Source organism: Syngnathoides biaculeatus, chromosome 18 (genome assembly GCF_019802595.1).
Source record: "Syngnathoides biaculeatus isolate LvHL_M chromosome 18, ASM1980259v1, whole genome shotgun sequence".
NCBI lineage: Eukaryota > Metazoa > Chordata > Actinopteri > Syngnathiformes > Syngnathidae > Syngnathoides > Syngnathoides biaculeatus.
In genome coordinates, this window is record NC_084657.1 from 13,111,769 (window position 1) to 13,131,564 (window position 19,796).

The window sequence follows — 19,796 nt, forward strand, 5'->3', positions numbered from 1 at the left end:
CGTTGAGAGCACACCCGCGCCATCTGCAGGCCTGGTGTGGAACAGCGCAGCAAAAATACTGTTGACACGTACACACAAGTAATAAGTCTGGGTAGAAACAAAATAACCACATTCAATAAAACAATTTAGTGGGTTGAGCCAATACCTGATCAACCATGTTCTTGCACAAGAATGTTTAAAATATTCATTTAGCCCTTTCATGGTCCACATTTACAAAGAAGTGTTGACAAGTCAGCACTGTTATCAAATTGTAATATAAAAATAGCCTACACCGAGTTAATAAAATATTCACAGGAAACCTCACCGGTGCCTTTTCCTGTGATGCTGATAAAAGTAAAAATATAGAATTCAGACTGTAATGGCTTCTGCACTTTTACAATGGAAGATCCTTCCAACCATTTTTATTGAATCAGCAATCACTGGGAGCTGCACATGTAAATGTCATAAATACCTCTAATTGACAAATGGTGGCACTACTTGGCCAACAAACTATTCTGATCGATCTCTAAAACACTAGTCGAGATTGCCTTGAAATGAATTAAAAAAAAAAAATCATCCAAGCAGTTGCGGATGACGATTGAGAGGTAGTGTGACACAAAGGAAGTTAAAAAAAAAAAATCATTGTTTTTGTCACTGAAGCTGAACAATCGCCTTTGGTTTATCGGTATTGTTGTGGGGACACGTCAATTTTGAATGAAACAATTTTAAAATGCAATAATTCAAGGTTTGAGGTTTTGTCTGATTTTCGCATTGTGTGGACAGGTGCACACGGGCTGTGTATAGAGCAACTGGACTTTTCATCAGTCCATCAAAATGCATCCATGTGAGGACTTTCAGGAATGTTTGCAGTCAACAACCACGACGGGGAAGCAATCAAACCTTTCTACTTACTCAATTGTCCTTTATGTACAGACATGGTGGTCGCACACACACAGGCAGGCAGTAGAGTTGAAAAAATAATTCTAAAAAAATGCAAACCGGTTGACGTTTATTTACACAGCATTGCTGCGTATCCTTCCGTTTGTGTCCTCGCCGTCTTCCGTTCGAGCTTTCCGAGAAGGGAGACGAACATACAAATCAGTCTGGGTAAAAAAAATAAATTTTGTTGCCGTTCTCCTTAAGACTTTGCCTAATCGCGGTCTCCAAACTGACGCTGACGTGATTTTCACAAAAGTACTTAGTTTCCACCCGTACACTTGGAAGTTGTCCAGGCAGCTTTCAACATCCTTTGCAAATAACGCAAGCGAAGTACTTTGGTGGCAGTCTTGTTCGTGAGTGGGGAGATTGGTGAAACCTTAGCAGCGACTCAAAAGTTCAAGCGATGCGAAGTTACTTCTTCCTGTTGTGCTGCCTCCGCGCTTGTAGTCTCTGCCGCGCCCCGCTTGGCTTTGAGCCCGCCCCGATGGAGAAGGAAGGAGTCGCTGGTGAACCTAATTGGGGAAACACACCAAGTGTTAAGCGGGGTGGGTGCACAGATAATCCAACTAGATTTGAGCATTCTTCCTCCCTTCCGATTATATTTATATTGTAGTCTTCTCTATATATTATATTCTAGACTCTGCACTGAGCAAAATGCAACTGAATTTTGTTCCTCGTACACTTGTGCATACCTAGATGACAAAATCTGCAAGAGTGCACCCAGCTTTAGGAGCCAGTACCTCACAGTAAATGTAATATTCTATATTGACAACCTACCAAAAGGAACAGCGTTGAAGCCCTGGACCGGAGTATTTGGACTTCCAAAAGGAATCGGACCAGCAGCCACAGCAGTATTCTGGCCAAAAGATGGTGTGGATGTGGCTGTAGAAAACAGTCACCAAACGGTTGGAATGAACAAGTGAGAAAACACACTGGATTTAATGAGATATTCAAAAGTGATTCCTAAAAACTAGCACGTTATTTTTTTCGTAAAAAGCTGAATAAACCTCATGAGTGAAAGACCGGCTGAAAAAACTGCAAGAACTCTGCCAACCTCACTCCATTCACTTTCCACTGGTTGAAGGTTCAGCAAACTTTAGTGCTCAAGACCCACATTTCATTTTAAACACACTGACCAGATCGTAGATGGCTCCCTGACAAGAATACGCATCTAAGAGTTGAAACAGAAACTATACCATCAAGTACGATCACAAAACAGTTTAACCTAATTTCAAACTCATCTTACATTACCCTGAAAGATAAATGGCTTACAGAGAATTTGATTTCACATATGAAATATAAGTGGGAAAGGCATCTTTCACGAACAACTCAGGCTAAACTTGGCGACTCACTGAAGTTAACTTTGTTTCTTGGTCACTCATTCAACATAATTCCTTAACAACAATGTACTACTTTCCTACTAGACGGGGGGGGATTTGGCATCTTGTGGCGTGTTAGGCTGTTTCAGCGAGACCAAAAAGAATTTTCAGCGCAAAACTGGAAATATAGGTTCCGTAGAAAAACGCAAACAAGAATAATTTCTGTGATTAATATGAAGTTCTTATGGAAAACTGCCAAACACATGTACATCCAATACTAAGAATATTAACTGGTTTCACAAAGTGTAATTAGTCCATGTTGTGACAAGCCGAAAGTCACAACTGTGGTGTTTTGTGTTTAAGGGGCGTGGCTTAAAAAGTGACAACATAAACTAGGGTGCTACTGGCCAGTTTGTCTGCTTGTGTGTTGATGGCCTACAGCAGCTCCCCAAGAACATTCTCCTATTGTATTTGTGTGTTTGACTGTAGTGTTCAATTAAGAGCTAAAAGACTACCCGAAGCTCCTTTGTAACTTAAATTTGGTCTCACAAAACTCAGTTTTTTTTCGGCTTATCCCAGTAGGGGTATCCACGGCATGTCATCACAGATGAAACGCTATTTGTTTGGCAGTTTTTACGCCAGATGCCCTTCCTGACGCAACCCCTCAGGGGTATTGGTTTCACAAGACTATATCGATAAATAAATGGATGAATAGAGACCAAGCAGGAGCTTGTTACTCATTGTGTATTGCAAAATAAACATAATCAAACTAAACTGCAAATTGGACAGTAATAACTCACCAGCAGCCCCAAAGGTGAAGCCTCCCATCTGCGGTGTGGGATTGTTAGTAGCAGGTGTTCCGAACTGTGGTTGTGAAATGACGGCGCCAAAGTTAAACCCGCTGGATGCTGGTGGTGCAGGGCCCGAGGGGGTCTGCTGAGGACCGGCGCCACCAAAGGAGAAGGATGGGGTGCTCTGGGCCTGGGTGGCTTGACCAAAGCCCGGCGCCGCCGAGGGCGCCGTGGTGCTGCCGAAAGCAAATACGTTCGAGCCGCCCCCGAACGCCGGTTTGGGTGCCGTCACAAAACTGGAGGAGGCAGTCACAGCGGCTGCAGTTCCCCCAAAGTTAAAAGGTGCCGGGGCGGGGTTGGACGAGGGCCCAGCTGGCGCGACACTGCTTCCGAAGGTAAACGGCTTAGGTGCGGCAGTGGCTGTGGAACTGAAGGTCGACTGAGGGGCCAGGGTTTGAAACGACGGCTTTCCAAAGGTGAAGGTGGACTGGGTTGGGGCCTGAGCGACAGCGTTAGTGGTGGCGGCGGTGGATGCGGGCGCGGCCATTCCAAAAGCTCCAAATGAAGCTTTGGTTGTGTTCTGACTGACTGCGGTCTGACCAAAGGCAAACATATTCTGGCTGGGGACTTGAGGGGGTTGCTGCGCGGCTCCGAATGTGAAAGCGTTATTGGAGGTTGTGGTGGGGGCGGCGGCTGTCGTAGCGCTGGCAGTCGGGGGCGCAGCGGTTGTAGTGGCGACGGCTCCAAACTGAAAACCTGTTGTAAGAGCTGGCGTTGAGGTGGTACTCGAGCTCGTTGAGGGTGGTGCCGACCAGTTTCCAAAGATGGATTTTACGGCTGACTGAGCTGCGGGATTTGCGGTGCTGCTGCTGGTGGTGGTGGTAGTGGAGCCAGTGGTGGCTGCTGCAATGGAGGTCAATCCAGAGAAGAGTGACGGCGTAACGGCACTGCTTGTTGAGGCACCGAATATCGAAGAACTTAAAGAGACTGTCGCGGTAGAGGTCACGTAGGGTGGTGGTGGTGCAAAGCTGGCACCGGCGGTGCAAGAAACCGTTGTGGATGCTGTGGCTGAGTTTTTGTCTGAAAGAAGGGAGAACCCAGATCCAGTAGAGCTGCTTCCAAAAATGGCCTTGAAGTTTTGGACAAGGGGTTTACTCTCCACGGCTGCAATGGTTGACGGCGTGGAGGCGGTGGTAGCGACGGCAAAGATGGGTTTGAACCCCGAGGCCAGCAGAGGGTTGGAGACACTGACCGGCGCAGTAGCGATGGAGGTGGGGTTAGAAGCAGAGGATGAGACAGGAATGTCGTTCTGGTTCAACATTCCAAACACCCCGGTCGCCGGTAGCGATGGAATGCTGCTGGCGGGCTTGGAAACCTGGCCCAGGACCTGCGTGAAGGCAGAGGGCTGGTCCACGTTGGTCGAAGGGGGTTGGGACTGAGAGACGGGAGGCAGCTTCGGGGCATCTGTTAGTGCCTTTGGGCTTAAGACAATGGGTGTTGATTGTGAGCTCAATGCAGACACTGTGGGCATTATGAGAAAAAAAAATTAAAAGACAATTCATCAATGCTGTGCATCCAACATATGATACTGTGATTTCATCATAATTAAATGTGCGAACGCACCCATCACATGTTCCAATGAATTGTCTTGGAACCTGTACTTATCTGACACTGGGTGGTCCCTACCTGTGGTAGTGCTGGCAGCGGAGGCGGAGCTCACGGGACTCTTCATCTTCAGAGCCTCTAGGAGGGTTTTAGAAATCGCAGGGGCTGGGTTGGGATCCAGGTTGATGGTGATGGAGGTTTTGGGCAGAGGGGCAGCCAGGAGGCTGCTCAAGGTGAGGGTGCTGGAGGCAGTGGTGGTCTTGAGGGTTAAGATGGTAGACGAAGCGGGCATAGTAGTGGCCGACGGAGGGGCTGACATCTCTGGTTCGGGAACTAGACGGGGACGAAACATGTTCAGTGTTCAAGCTGATGTTCAAAGGTTCAGGACATGCATGATTTAAAGTGACAGAATACAGATTTTTTTTTTTTTTTTGCTTCTTAACAGGGTTGATGCCTTGTACTCCGCCCCCATATATGTAAATGGCCCCCAGGGTATTTGAATTCAAGATCTTTGTGAGGGTGAACGGCTCAAAAAATGGATGGTTGGATCTTCCGCATCAACTCACTGGGTGTCTCCAGGACCTTCTGGATCTTGTTGATGGTGGCCTTCTTCTCTTCATCCAGATCTTTCACAGTGATAGTGTAACCCAACTCAGGTGGAAGAGGCTGCAGATCAACAAATACAGATAGTTATAAAATTAATTCAAAAAAAAAAAAAAAACACTGGACCTCCAAGTACATGCAGTTCATAAAAAACATTACATACACCTTCATAGTCACTTGCTTACCAGTGAGATTTGGTCATCCCGATTGCTGGATACCAGCTGGATCTTACGTTTTCTCTTCCCACTGCTCCCAGAGATTGTTGAGGTTGTGAGTGTGACCTTGGGGATTGGAGTCTGTTTGGCTATAAGTCCCGCCCACCAAAAATAAAAATAAAAATTAATACGCAAAATGGCCCATATCATGCTTTATCACAGAGCTTCTTGGGCAGAAGAGATAGTGCAAATTTACATGTATCAAGTGATTTTTCTGTCACCGCCCTTTCTGATCGCACAGAGGACGCCGAGCTGGGAGAAAGGCCATCATCCTCTCTGGTTAAAAAATAAATAAATAAATAAATAAAATAACCCAGTTATAAGATGTAACATTCACTCAAACGTGGAGGATTTAGCATCTAAACACACCTCTGTTTTTTGGCAGTTCCGTCTGGTGTCTGAGAGCGGGAAGAACCCGGGCTGGACATAGGAGAGCTCGGCGCAGATGGCTTCTTAAACTGTCAAATGCAAGCATGATTAATTCAGCGCTTTGCAAATTTATAAATCCGTAATGTTTAATAGATGCAAAAATAGCATTAAAAAGGTTTGATCATATTGAAAATCAAGATAAAATGGCAAAAATAACAGCAGGATAAAGCGCACGCTCGAACACAGCAGTAACACGCCAAAACACAGCTTTATCAAGTTAAAAAGATTCAGGGTGAAAACAAGAAATCGTATTTTGGATTCATGAAAATGCAACAGTGGAAAAATTATTCATGGCAGATGCAAATCCACCAACAGTTTAAGCAAATTGCAATATTCAAGAAACAAAACAAGCTGAAATGATTAGTTAAAAAATAATTTGATGAAAAATGGCACCACCTAATTTTCTTGTTCTATAATGCAAAAATCTATTTTTCTCAAATTCGTCAATGTGATAATCGATTCAAAACCCGTCCTAAACGCAAGAATAAAACATGTCGGGTGTTACGTGTTTACCTGCATCAGGCCCTGTGTAGAACTGTAGGAGCTTTGGATGGGGTTTCTCTTTGAACCCAGCATCCCTCTGGGAGAGTGAACACCACTCGCAGAGCTGATGGAGGAGGTGCGGGACCTCTTGAAGGTGGACTCCTCTGTCACTGAGATCATACCTCGTTTTAGGCTTCCCGGCCTGGATAAATAAAACGATAAAATAGTACTATGGAAGAGTCAATCAATAGAAACAAAAAGCAAAAGGATTTTAGCTCACTTGGGGACCAGTTGTGATGGGGCCCCGTTGGGCAAGAGGGGCTCAAAAGCAGATTGAGCACTTCCTCCGCTGTCGTTACGCCTGAGGAATAAATTGAAAGCATGCACAATGATTTAAATGAGATTTAAAAAAAAATAATAATAATAATAATTGCTGATAATTTTGGTCATGATCATCGCAATATGAACTGTTCACGCCGTTCAATCTCTGGTACCAAGCATGAGTAGTTCAGATTTTTTTTTGTAGTTGATGTTACGATGAAGGTTTCAACTAATCACTGATATTAATTAGCTGTCTGCACAACGGTTTGTCTTCAGTCTTCAAAGACAAGCTCGCTCTTCCCAGGTGCACCGCCCCCAACTTGCACATTTAGACACTTTCATAGCCCATCAGAGAGTAGGGAATTATATAATTCTAAGGCCATATCCCTTAATGCAAGTGCAGGGTCATCCCTTGCTTCAGTACTAGAATAAGGGGGAAAAAAAAAGGAATGAATCCCAGGAGGGAATCTTATGCCAGTTTATTATAGCGACCCTGCATTTTTTCTTTACGTGGATTATTGCTCAAACTTCAGTCCGTCTAGGAGGCCACGAAGGTATATGGAGTTGACTTGTGATTGGTGGGGAAGGGAAAAGCACTTGTGTTTTACACGAAGTGTTGGTAAAAACAAGGTGGATGTTTTTTGATGTAGTTACGAGATTCATTATCTAGCAGGTGCTACTGTACTCTACTTTTTCTGTGAATGCAAGGCATTCGGAAAATAAGATAACTGACAGCTAACAAAAGGATTTTGGACTTTCGTCAGCTCGTGCTAGCGGACACCTTTTCAGATGGGCCTTCATAGCGTATATCATAGCGAATAAACTTTCATATTTTGCACCAGTTTCATTTTTAGAGATATTTCCACATGCACAGGGTGCCACTGCGTGCTAGCTACACAGATTCACGACCTGAAGCTTTCGGCAAAGCGCCCATGTTGTTCGTGCCAAAACACGTGAATGGTGATTAGTCAACTTCAAGCTCTAACAGTCATAAGTGAGGCGATAAAGCAGACACGTCAACAGGTTGGTTCAACCCCGAATAGGAAAATATGGCGTCAACTTTTGCCCATGTACCTTCTCTTGCTTGTCTGCTCAGTGGTAAAGTTTCTGTCTGCATCGTCAATCTCTCGTTTGCGCCTTTCCTTTAACACCTTAAGGACGCTCTCTCTGGAGCAGGGGTCTGCGGGGGCCTTGGGCACAGCAGCGCAACTCAGGTGCTCTAAACTAAACACCAAAAGAGAACAAATACCCCAAAAGTCAATAATCAGTAGTGCCTCTCAAATTTACCAGAGTAGCAAATAATGTTCAGTCAAACCTAGAGCTGGTGTGGTCGGGTCTGGCTATCTTCACAGTCACGGGACTGTGAGGCGCCAGTGAATTCCGAGGAGTCAGGATGCTCTTCTTTCTGAAGCCATCCCATCTGATGGGAGGTAGAACCCCAACAGAGGTGGCGCCTGGCTGCTGAAGGGGGTAATGCCGCTGGGGGGTGATGGTGAAGTGTCCCACCGTGGCCGATGGCTCCCTGAAACAATGAAGGAAATATACACTCTTTACTCATAATTGGTTGACATTGGGCAATCCAATTTCCTTTTTTTTTTTAAAAAAAAAACAAAAATTAATGTATCCTCAGACGGATGTTTATCATTCCTTTAGTGACAGTTCCCACTTCATAAGCAATTTAGTGATGTAGCAATTTAAGGGTACTTCCGAATTTTATTATTTAACTACAGAAGAGGGTAAGAATATTAGACAGTATGGTGCAGTGGAGTGTTGAATAATACTTAAAAAGGATTTCAAGGATCTTGACACTGAAGACTTGTCAGTGGAATTAAGAGATGTGTAGGGACTCCATTGGGTTTGCTTTGGGCCCCCAAATCATTGGAAGATAAGCATACCCGGCAAATGACAGCCTCCGGTTCGGTGTGTAGACAGCATGGTTGGGTCTGGATAACTTCTCCCGCAGTTGCTCTCTGGGGTTCCGGACCACTGTGGGCCTACCAAAGTCGCTGGTGGGACTTTCTGGTTTGCCAATGTAGCTTCCCATGAGAAAGTCACCGGGGCTAAAAAGAAACGTGTCGCTAGCTATGGGTCCTTCTCGATAGATAGCAGCGTCGGACGGCCTTTGTCTGAAAGCTCCAACAGACGCCTCGCGTGGCTCACGTCTGCCGACGTCGAGCTTCGTCTTCCTCCGCGAAAGCACAGACACGTCGCTCACCCACCAGTCCCAAAAGCGGCGCACGTAGCCGGCTGGAGCGATAAATCCACCCCGAGGATTGAGGCCTATTCTGGCGGGAAGCGGCGCTCCGCGAAACAGGAGGCACGCGCCGGCACAAAACACAACAGTCCCAACAATGTAAATAAAAGAGGGAATAAAATAAAAGGCTATACTAACTATGCCTAACGCAGAGAGGAGAGCTAAATTTTTCTCTCTAGGAGACATGGCGGCTGCGCGCCCATCATGCTGCTCTCTCGCTGGCAACTGCTTCTTCTGGGTTGAAATCTGGGTAGTTGTCTTTGACCTTTGGTCCAACAGCGGCATCCAACGAAAGATAGCGACATTACATCCACCCATCCATTTTCTGAGCCGAGGCACAGACAACCATTCACACTCACGAGGGCAATTTATAGAGTATCCAAATAATCAATGTTTTCAGGATGTGGGAGGAATTATTTTATCAGTAATTATTCTGATACACAGTTTATAAACGTCAATCATTTTAATATACTTAATACTCATGTACGGTAACATGTATAGTACATCTGGGAGTTGGAGTTTCTCTTGTTAGCTTAGCCAGAGGGGCCACATTATGTTTATAGTATAATGTGCAACGAACACATTTTAGCCAGAACAGTATTTTTAGACAGTTTGTTGACTTTGACAGTTTATTTTATTACAGCACCACAGGTCTGAGAGGAAATGCCATGTATGTCACGTCTGACAATGTTACGTGAACTTAAGGGCTTAGTGTGTAGAAATTCAACATAGAACGAAAACATAGGTTTGAAAAAAAAAGTGTTTTTCATTGATCATTTAGTCCTCCAAACTATTAATTTTGGTCATAGCCATGGCTCTTCTGTCTGCGCTCTATTAGCAACATATTTGAGCAGAAACGGTGAACTGAAACATGTAGAAAAACTAACAATACTCAGGCATGTCTCCTTTATTCTCACTGAAAAAACTACTTAACATTACTGCATCTTACCGACTCGGTGTAACTGTGAACTCTTCATTTGTCTGTATTATACTGCCCCTGATGACTAAAGCGCACAAGCAGAAGTAGCCGAATATGGGGCTGTTAAAGAATGAGGTTTCGATTCATTTCAAAGATGAGTTGCGTTACAAGCGTCATCGTGAAATGAATAAACTCTTAACTCAAGGCGAAATTGTAGTCCAACAGGAGTTCTCAAAAATTTGGGGTCCAAAGATACTTTTTCCCCAGGGAAACCCTCATACTCCCAATGCTACATGAACCAGACTAATTAAATAACGTACCCCAACGTGGAGTAGAAAATCATTTTCAATGAAAAAGTCATATTACGAGAATTTCTAACTTTTTGGTGGACTCATTGATGGTCATTTCCTCCTCCAAAACCTTATTTGATTTTGGTCATAGCCATGGCTCTTCTGTCTGTATTCTGGAACAAGGCCCGGATCAGACTCTTCACTTCATTGCTTGTGAACTCCAAAGCCAGAGGACCTTTACTGTCTGCCCACCTGAGAAGAGAAATCACACATTAATTTATATTCAGCAGAACTATTCTGTAGTACTGTGTGCTTGTGGGTGATGTGGAAATCAACTAAGATTTGTTGTTTTTTCAAGTGGGTACCTGTCGACAATCTCCTGGAGGTTGGCGCGCAGCACGATAACAAGCTCCTTGAAGGTGCTCCACTTTTTAACATGAAGGTGAACCTCCTCCTGGTACGTTTTGTTTTTTTGCTCGTCAGTCAGTGGGACAAAGATTAGCGGGCCTTCCTCGATGACCATCTGGCAGAGGGTGTGCAGGTGCTCGCCGTCCTCCGAGGAGATATCCTGGAGTCAGACACAAATGACAAAAAATAATCTGAACACAATGAGTATGAAAATGACATGTTTGTTCACTCTATATAAAGTACCTGTGTCTCTAATTGTTCAAATAATATATACTGCAGTATTTCCTGGCCTACAGAGCACACCTGGTGATAAGCCTCGGTTCACAAAAAGAGTTTATCGCGAACGCGGCGGTGCTAAGACTAGCGCGGTGGTGCTAACGCTAACCAGCCGGTGCTAACGCTAACTCGGCGGTGCTAATGCTAACGCTAGCACGATGGCGCTAACGCTAACTAGCGTGGCGGCTGTGAAAAATAGTCACGGCTTGTAGGCCGGGAATTAGGGTACTTGACTGTTTTTTACATGGGAGGTTGTGATCCCCATTAACTGTGAAAAACGAGGGATTACTGTATGTCTTTAACCGTAACACTATTTTGGCTGTGGTGCAGGTCGGTATGGGAGTGCTTCTGGGTACAGACGTGGACCGCGGTCTGCAAGCTCACAGCTCTAAATTGTTCATAGGTGTGAATGTAGTGTTGAATACTTAATACACCGTTGGCAGTGACAGGGTCCAGGTTAAAGAAAAAGCCAACAAACCTCCAACATAACGATCTTGGCAATAATTTCCACGACGGCCGTGTTGAGGAGGCTGCCCATGGCTTTACAGTAGATGTCAACAGGTAGGACATCCTGCCAGACCTTCCCCAGCTGCTTTAACTGATGGATCACCTGCAGACAATTAGGTGGACATTGTGCTGTTACAAGGGCATGAGATAAGAAAGCCGAAGACCCCCGTTAACCCCTACCCACCTGCCTCACAGCCTTGCTAGCCGCTGTGTAGTTGTCGGCGTCGTCCAGGTTGCAGAAGTTGTGAGCAGTGGACAGCCGCTCCAGCAACTCTGTCTTCTGGACGTTTAGTTGCGTTAGGAAGCACTGAGCACCTGGATAACATGCAACCCCCCCCCCCCCCCCCCCCCCAAAAAAAAAAATAAATAAAAAAAAAAAAAGGTATTTTTTGGAGGGTTGGGCAAAATGTTTTTTCAAGGAATATATTTGATTTTTATCATGAACAGCTACATTATAGAAATATTTATGGCAATTTTCTACAGAGTATCTCAAGGAAGTGTTTTAGGGACCATAGTTTTTTTCTGTTGAACCCTCAGTGTTGCAAATGCAAAACGTAAAAAATAATAATAATAAATAAAAAATCATTGTCAACAAAGCATCACCAATCACCTCTAAAGGTTTGACAATTTTGAACTGAGTTCTGAGTCTCCTTTAAATGTCAAAACAATGTTACCTAATTTCCTAAATGCTGGCACCATGTCGACAAAGGTGACCACAGACTGGCTCAAGGGCTGCGAGAAATGGGGTCTGAAATGGTGGCCCAAGGTGAGAAAGTGGTGGGCCAGGTACATGCAGTTGTTATGCTGGATGGCAGCCAGCTGGGGAAACTTGAGAAGGCTCTCTCTGAGGAAAAAGATGGCAGTGATTCATTTTCTTGTAAACTAAAATGTGAGATGTGCCGGAAACCGATCTTACTTGTGATATGTTGGCACAACGTCATAGAAGAGCTGAAAAATGTTTCGGACGGTGAAAAACAGCTGGGACGCGCTGTGGAGAAAAAAAGATGCTTGAACACATTTCTCTAGAGGTGGTTTACCTGACACCATTCTGAACCGGAAACATTAAAATGTTTCGTTTAATAGTCAGAGGATGACGCTCTGTGGCGACCCCTGACGGGACAAGCCGAAAGGAAAAGGTTTATTAGTCAGAATAAAATGCAAACATTTGGTAGTTGTAACAATGCAATCACATACCAGTTAGCTGTCATGTCCAGTGCGTAATTGCAACTTTTTTTTTTTTTTTATTTGTGAAACAAAATAGAACAGACGGTGAGAACACACCATTGTGCAGAACTTCCGACAGCCTCGCCCAGTGTACTGAGAGCCAGCTCCATCAACTGCTGTACAGACTCGCTGATGCGACACGCCGGAAGACACAGGCTCCACGCCGACAGCTGACTGGCATTCTCAATGGTGGCGGCGGCCTGCTTGCTGGGAGCTTCCTGCTTCGCTCGTGGCAATGAGTCAGGAACAGGAAGCTTGGGAAGACGCAGCTTGGAGTCTGGTGTGATCTTTGTGAAAATCAAAATGGTGAGTATATTTAAAGTCAAAACTAAAATGGCGAGATACAGGAGTACCTTGACTTACGAGTAACCCAACAAAAGTTTCGAGATATGAGCCATCGCTTGGCCAATTGTATTACTTTGGAATCAAAAATTGGATATACGAGCACTTAAATGATGGCGGCAAATTCAACTAACTTTTTTTTTTTAAAAAAAAAGGCAAAACGCTTCAAACTGTCACTCTGAGTTGAAGTTTTCTGTCAAACTTGACATAAAAAAAAAGAGAATTTGTCTTGCGCTCTTTAAAGCAATCACATAGCATAACTTTGCCGAATATGGAAATCCATGAGCTTTATGCTAACACACAAAAAATGCCATAGCCTGGCTAATGAACAGCATCTATGGAAGTTTTAACCCTTGAACCAACATATTTGAACACAAAAGGCGAAGCAACATATGTAGAAAGACTATCAACACTCAAAGGCTTATATACTCGATCCTCTACAAAAAAAAAATACTTTACTGCATCTTACTGACCCACTCACTGTAGGTTTACATCCAAAGTGTCAAATGTGTCGTACCTTGACGGTGTTGTGGATTTCGCTCGTCATGAGTTTGCGTGCTGCCACGATGACGTCCTTACACTTCTTGCTAGCAAAGTGACAGTTGACGTTCCTGGCGTATTTCAGTAGGTCTGTGGATTCGCTCCGTAAAAACTCAATTTCCTTCAGAGCCTTCTCAAACTCCTCCGTCTCCTTGATCACCTGTGACAATTACATACTGGTCACATGACGGGTTTCTTGCGGCCTTTAAGACATACAGTTACGCCACAGTCAATGGGCATACTGTGTTGTATTTTTCTAGTTGGCTGCTGTTGGTGGGGATAGAGTAGAGCAGACACTCGTGGATGATGCACCGGGAAAGCTCCTCCCATATCAGCTCTCCCAAGATAGTAGACAGCTTTTTGTCACGGATCGCCACATCTAGGGGGTGAAAAATCAAACATGAGCACAAGGCGTTGGGATCACATTCAACTTTGTTGCGGAGTTAGTTCAAGTCGGAGATTTTTGCAGGGGGCGAACCGGAGAAGCTGTCTTCTATATTTATATTGAGGAGATGATGAGCAATCCAATCAGAGCAAAGCTAATTTACATGTCGCATATTAAAATGAAATCCAGCTGTCTGAACATCTTGAAAAAGGACTTTTCACCACATTCTATCAGACAAACCTGATAAAAGTACATCAAAGATTATTTAAAAATCAATTGATGACATGGGACCTTTACATATTTTAATATGGCACTATAATATTGTACATGCATACAGTAGATACATTTTCTCTTGATCTCTGGAGATATTTGGGTCGCATTCCTTGGGTATGGAAAGTGCTATGCTACAGAAATGCTGTACTGTAAATAATGATTACTTGATTCATAAGACTTATTAAATTAAAATGTATTCATCTAAAAACACTGATCATTTACATTCACGGCTCAATATAATTCTAAGCAATAACTTAAATGACTGTTTCAGAGTGGATTTTTTGTAATTGGGCACCATTTTCCAACATTATTTTGGCCACTGATATGTATAATTTTGTAGACAGTACACTAGCTTGTGAGCAGGATCAGAAATGAAATTCTATGATATTCTAGTGCCGATCTTAATGAGATTTATTTTGTTTTGGCGGATCCCTGTTCTCTCCCGACAGCCATGCTACTTAAGCGTGATTCACCGAGGAGGTTTGAATGAAGAGTCTTCAGCACCAGGAGCACTTTGCTGTAGACCTGCGACGGAGTGGCATGCTCCTTGTGGCTGTCCTTCAATTGCTGGAAGGTCAGGACGATCCCCTTTCCTTGCGGCTGCTCGGACACAGACAATTCCAGTGACGGGTGCAGCACCACCGGCTTCAACATGTACTTCAGCAGCACGCGACCTGGAACATGCAACAACAGCAGTTCCTATTTTTGATACCTAAAGTAGTCAGCATATCATGTCGGTCCCAATTCAACTGGAAGTGGCATTACACACCTCCCTGCCTCTTTTGTTTTGTTTTTTTAAAGACTTGAATACTATTTGCCAAATTTATGCTTATTGCAAAGTTTGTTGAGTTCACTGCCAAGATAAAGCACTTGTATCTCAATGTTTGTGTTGCCGTTTTCGCTCACTGAAGAGTTCCATCTTGTGCTGAAGGTTTCCCTGGATGGCCAACGCTTGCAGGACGCTGCACAACTCAGCAGATGGCTCTGGTTCGCTGTCCTTTTCAGAATGGCTCAGACCCAGCTCCACCTTGAGAAAGGAGGCAACACCTGGAGGGTCTGTGGGTACAATAAAAAAAAAAAAAAAAAATCATCCATCTTATGTTGTTTGTCCTCACTCAGCACTTTCAACAAATTGCCCAATTGCACAGCCTTAAGAGTGTGTATTTCATGAATTGTGGGTCTTGTCGGTTTTCTGAGAATCTACTACAAATACTGGTAACTTGTTTGACATGTGGCAATAAAAAAATATATACTGAAAACATGGATTCATCTGGTGAGTCACAATGAACTGCTAGTATTTTGAACATTACTGTATATAGTTTGCTTTCCAGAAATTCACATACTCATGTTTTCAGGGGGAACCTATCCTCTGGTACTTGCTGTTAAACTCACAGATTAATGTTTTGTGCTCATTTTGAAATGCCCAAAAAGCCACAAGATTGTGAAAAAGGTCAATCGCAGTTGTTGTTTTGTCTGGCGAAGAAAGGGTGCACTCTCTTTTATTAGGTTGGGTGCTTATTTTGTCAGAGAACACAATATTCTGTGAGTCTTGAAAAATCAGTCCAATTGGGGTGGCTAAAACCTTTCCTCCAAGAGTTGCATTCAGAAAAATGGGTACATGCTGGGACCACTTAATTTTTTTTCTTAAACCAAACAAGCTAAAATCAATTCGCAGTGGATATATAAAGGGTAAACACCCGTTTCAATGCCAGGTTTTTGCAATAAAAAAACAACAACAAAACTACCATATTACCTGGAACATTTATAACTCAGTTGATTAAAAAAAGCTATATAATAAGTGTATAAAAAAAAAACTGGTTTGAACATCACTTGCAAAAAACAGTCGAGGTTCTTTACACTTGCAATGTGGACACGATGATGGTTAGGCGGCACAAGAAAAATCACCACTGATTCTTCTGCATCCATCCAAATCTAAAGTAGCGCAGAAACCAAGGTAGTTTTTATTTGTCTGTAACACAATCAAATAATCTAGATGCCATACATTTTTAAGTGTAATGTTTGTTGTAGCGGCATTGTGGGACCGCTGGTAAAGCATTGACCACACAGTTCTGAGGACCCGGCCCCACCTGACCGGAGTTTGCATGTTCTCCCGTGCCTGCGTTGGTATCCTCCGGACGCTTCAGTTTCTCCCCACGTCCCAAAAACATGCAACATTAATTGGACACTCTAAATTGCCCCTAGGTGTGATTATGAGTGCGGGTGTTTGTCTCCATCTGCCCTGCGATTAGCTGGCAACCAGTTCAGGGTGTACCCCGCCTCCTGCCCGTTGACAGCTGGGATAGGCTCCAGCGCTCTCTGTGACCCTCGTGAGGATAAGTGCCAAAGAAAATGGATGGATGGATATAGAAGCGTGATACACTTGTTTTCTTTCTTACCCTTTAAGGAGGGTAATTTCCAGATGACGAGGCGCTTCCATTCATCTCCCAGATGATACAGGAGGTTTTCCCTCTGCACGGTCAACTCCGAGCTGAGCGCGCTGATCAGAGGGAGCTCTGTTGCCTTCCAGACCTTGAGGGACTCCACGCTCGCCTTTGCCTGACAGAAGCAAGACAGACTTCAATCAGTGTCTTATGTTGTAGGTCTACACTCATCAACCACTTCATTCGGGTCGCGGGGAGTGCTGGAGCCTATCCCAGCTGTCAACGGGCAGGAGGCGGGGTACACCCTGAACTGGTTGCCAGCTAATCGCAGGGCACATAGAGACAAATAGCTGCACTCACAATCACACCTCGGGGCAATTTAGACTATCCAATTAATGTTATATGTTTTTGGGATGTGGGAGGAAACCAGAGCCTGACAGCTGGGAGCCTGGAACAAAATTACTCATTTTACATTAATTCCTAGAGGAAAAATAGTTGACGCGTAGCTAAATAAGACAAAATATTGTATTACAGTTACATTTATGATAGCGATGATTAAAATATTTTCTTCTTGAATGAAGCAATTTTGATGTGAAAATCTTGTAGCGAACTACATTAGATAGACCAAGTGTACCAAATTAGCAGTGAAGGGTTTTGTTGTGCAGTATTATCGTACCTTTTCCAGCTGGTTAGCAGCATCAACATAATTCTTCTGCGGAAGGGTTTTCTTGAATTCCTCCATTGCATTGTGAAACTGAGAGGGACAGAGACATTATGATTCTCAGTAACAGGTGGGTTGTTCTTTTTCACGACCACAGGGTGAGTACATATACATATATATATACATACATAAATAAATAACTCCGCAAATGCTCCACATCAAATTTACACCATAAACTCAGTTCCAACATATTCAATTTAAGGATGAATGAAGTCCCACCTTTACTTTTTAGTACCAATTGTGGGCCATTATTATTATTCGATAGATGAGCAACAGGAACATTTATACTCAAATTATTCAATTGTGACACCCATAGTAGAGTTTTTTTTTCATTATGCTTTTAGTCTCAGTTACACATACTCATTGAAGTAAACTACTCATACCACTGGAAATGAATAAGAGCACCAAGTATTACAGAAAATATGTTAACTGTAAATGTTGCTCTTATGAATATTCTTGATGGAATTTTTACTCATTTGATTATTGTTAGCATTTAGTCTAGGTTTGGGTTTACACCCCAATTTGTATTTACCGTATTTTCGGGACTACAAGTCTCAACACCCGATGAAGTCCATAAAAACGAAGATAAAAACATATATAAGATGCATTAGGGTATAAGTTAAGTTTTTTCATAATAAGTCTATTTTTTTAATTAATTAAATTTTTTAAAGCTATGTAAAAATGGAAATGACATCTAGCGTCAGTTCCTATATATTGTTTTAAATGAAAATGACATTTTGTTTTTACTATTACTGGATAAGACTATTACGTGACTGACTGACCTTACTATATATTTATATATATATATATATATATATATATATATATATATATATATATATATATAGACCTTAAGCTCATTGAAAGGTATTTGCGGCCATTGATGATTTTGTATTTGATTACACCTGCAGTAAACCACCAGTGCTGCCCCTGTTTGGGGATATTCTACAAAATTTTGTAATGTGAGACAACATGCCACATACCTCTTTTAGGTGTCCAAGCATGGTGATGATGCTCGTGTTTCTCTCCAGCTGCTGCTTCAACGTTGTATACTCGGCTACAGCCACATGGACATTTTGTTGAATCTGTTTTTAAAAACATTGACAATTTTACACTGAGACGAGCAGTCAATTTCATTTTTTAACCCAATTTTATGTGTACCTCAGTCTCAACAAGATTTGTAAGGGACTCCATTTCTTTGGAAACCTCATCGACCTGCACCATGAAGTCCTCAGATGCTTCTAAATTCAGCAGGAATTCACTGTAATTCTTGTTTATCATGTCACACACTTGCTCCTGTAATATAGTGGGGAAGTACATAACATGACGGCAAGGGCATGAAATAAAAAGAGACCGAAATTCATTGGGTACTACATTAACATTGGTTTATCTTGTTGTTTTTGTTTTCAGTTGGGTCACTGAGTGAGTACAGTAAAAACACCTTTGTGTTGCTGTGTTGAATGATGATCAGATGACCCAAATAAGATAGTGCTCTGAATTAGTTAAGGTTTACTTATAACCAGATCTTTGCAAGAAAATAAAAACGTGTTTAAAGAAATCTACATCAAACGCCCAACATTTGCTTTCGAAAGGGTTTATCCTTGTCACGGAACGGAGCCACGTAAACAAACTGGACAGAGTAAGCAGACCACAAACTTTCCCAAATTAGCTCATCGTTGTAGGTAAAATATGCATTTATAATTTATGGCTGGATGTTCCTAATATTAATAGTCAGACAGGAACGTATTATTTTTTGACGTGAGCGTTATCAGGTAAAATTCAACCAAACTTTCAGCAACTTAGCATCACGCTAGCTAATGCTATGCTAGCGCAGAGGTTTACCTTCGTATCGTCTATCTTGCGCGACATTTTGCTGATTTTATTGGACAGGTCCTCTTTCTCCAGTTTGCCAGACCTGGCGAGGACTTCGGTGACAAACGACGACATGCCGTTACGCAGTTATATTGACAGATATGTGACTGGGATCCTTCGTGAGGACTTGGAAAAATGGATGGCTATGTTCTTTTTTTTTTTTAATAACGCCAGCACGGGTCGCGCCAGGCGTTTTGATTGGCTACACTCCGACTCTGTCCTACTCTTCTTCGTCTCTCATTGAAGTGCAACGTTGACCACTTCCGCCTCCAAACATCAACTGAAAAAAATTAGGCTCTGAATTATTAACCATTGATTGACTTTACTCGTTGTATCCACGTTTAAACGGATTTAAAACAAGGCAATGCCAAACCATATGATGATTAATTAAGTGGGGTCGATATTTATTTTCTTTTATTCACCCTCTCTTTTCTTAATTTCACACTTTTTCCCCATCATCCTTTCCTTCTTTTTCATGCCTTATCTTCTCTTACATCCTGTTTTTATTCCTCCCATCTCCATCCTTCCTATCGACCTTCCATGCTCAGCCTCCTTTTTTTCATTTATTTCACACTTCATTCTTTCTATCCTTTTCTTTTAGTTCAGACTTCCACCCTTTCATCCTTCTTTCCTCACTATCTTCCTTCCATTTTCATCCATGTCTTTCCTTTAGTTCATCCTTCCCTTTCTGAACTTTTGAGCACCATTCATCCTTTCTTC

General features: G+C 42.9%; 2 protein-coding genes across 2 annotated transcripts; both read right to left on the reverse strand.

The window, feature by feature from the left end:
- Positions 1-366: 366 nt before the first annotated feature.
- Positions 367-9,183, reverse strand: pom121 (POM121 transmembrane nucleoporin). Its single transcript, XM_061803617.1, has 13 exons — positions 8,580-9,183; positions 8,000-8,206; positions 7,759-7,908; positions 6,644-6,724; positions 6,394-6,565; positions 5,821-5,909; positions 5,648-5,727; positions 5,422-5,540; positions 5,200-5,299; positions 4,715-4,966; positions 3,038-4,549; positions 1,696-1,800; positions 367-1,430 (listed from the first exon to the last, which is right to left on the reverse strand). Exons 1-13 carry the CDS (start codon positions 9,122-9,124, stop codon positions 1,330-1,332), a joined length of 3,513 nt encoding a protein of 1,170 aa, XP_061659601.1. The 5' UTR covers positions 9,125-9,183; the 3' UTR covers positions 367-1,329.
- Positions 9,184-9,549: 366 nt separating this feature from the next.
- zw10 (zw10 kinetochore protein) lies at positions 9,550-19,310 on the reverse strand. The gene is made up of 16 exons (XM_061802628.1): positions 19,047-19,310; positions 18,366-18,500; positions 18,188-18,289; positions 17,160-17,237; positions 16,499-16,658; positions 15,009-15,158; positions 14,576-14,776; positions 13,687-13,823; positions 13,422-13,604; positions 12,620-12,849; positions 12,255-12,326; positions 12,013-12,182; positions 11,523-11,653; positions 11,310-11,441; positions 10,513-10,715; positions 9,550-10,399 (listed from the first exon to the last, which is right to left on the reverse strand). Exons 1-16 carry the CDS (start codon positions 19,149-19,151, stop codon positions 10,279-10,281), a joined length of 2,310 nt encoding a protein of 769 aa, XP_061658612.1. The 5' UTR covers positions 19,152-19,310; the 3' UTR covers positions 9,550-10,278.
- Positions 19,311-19,796: the final 486 nt, after the last annotated feature.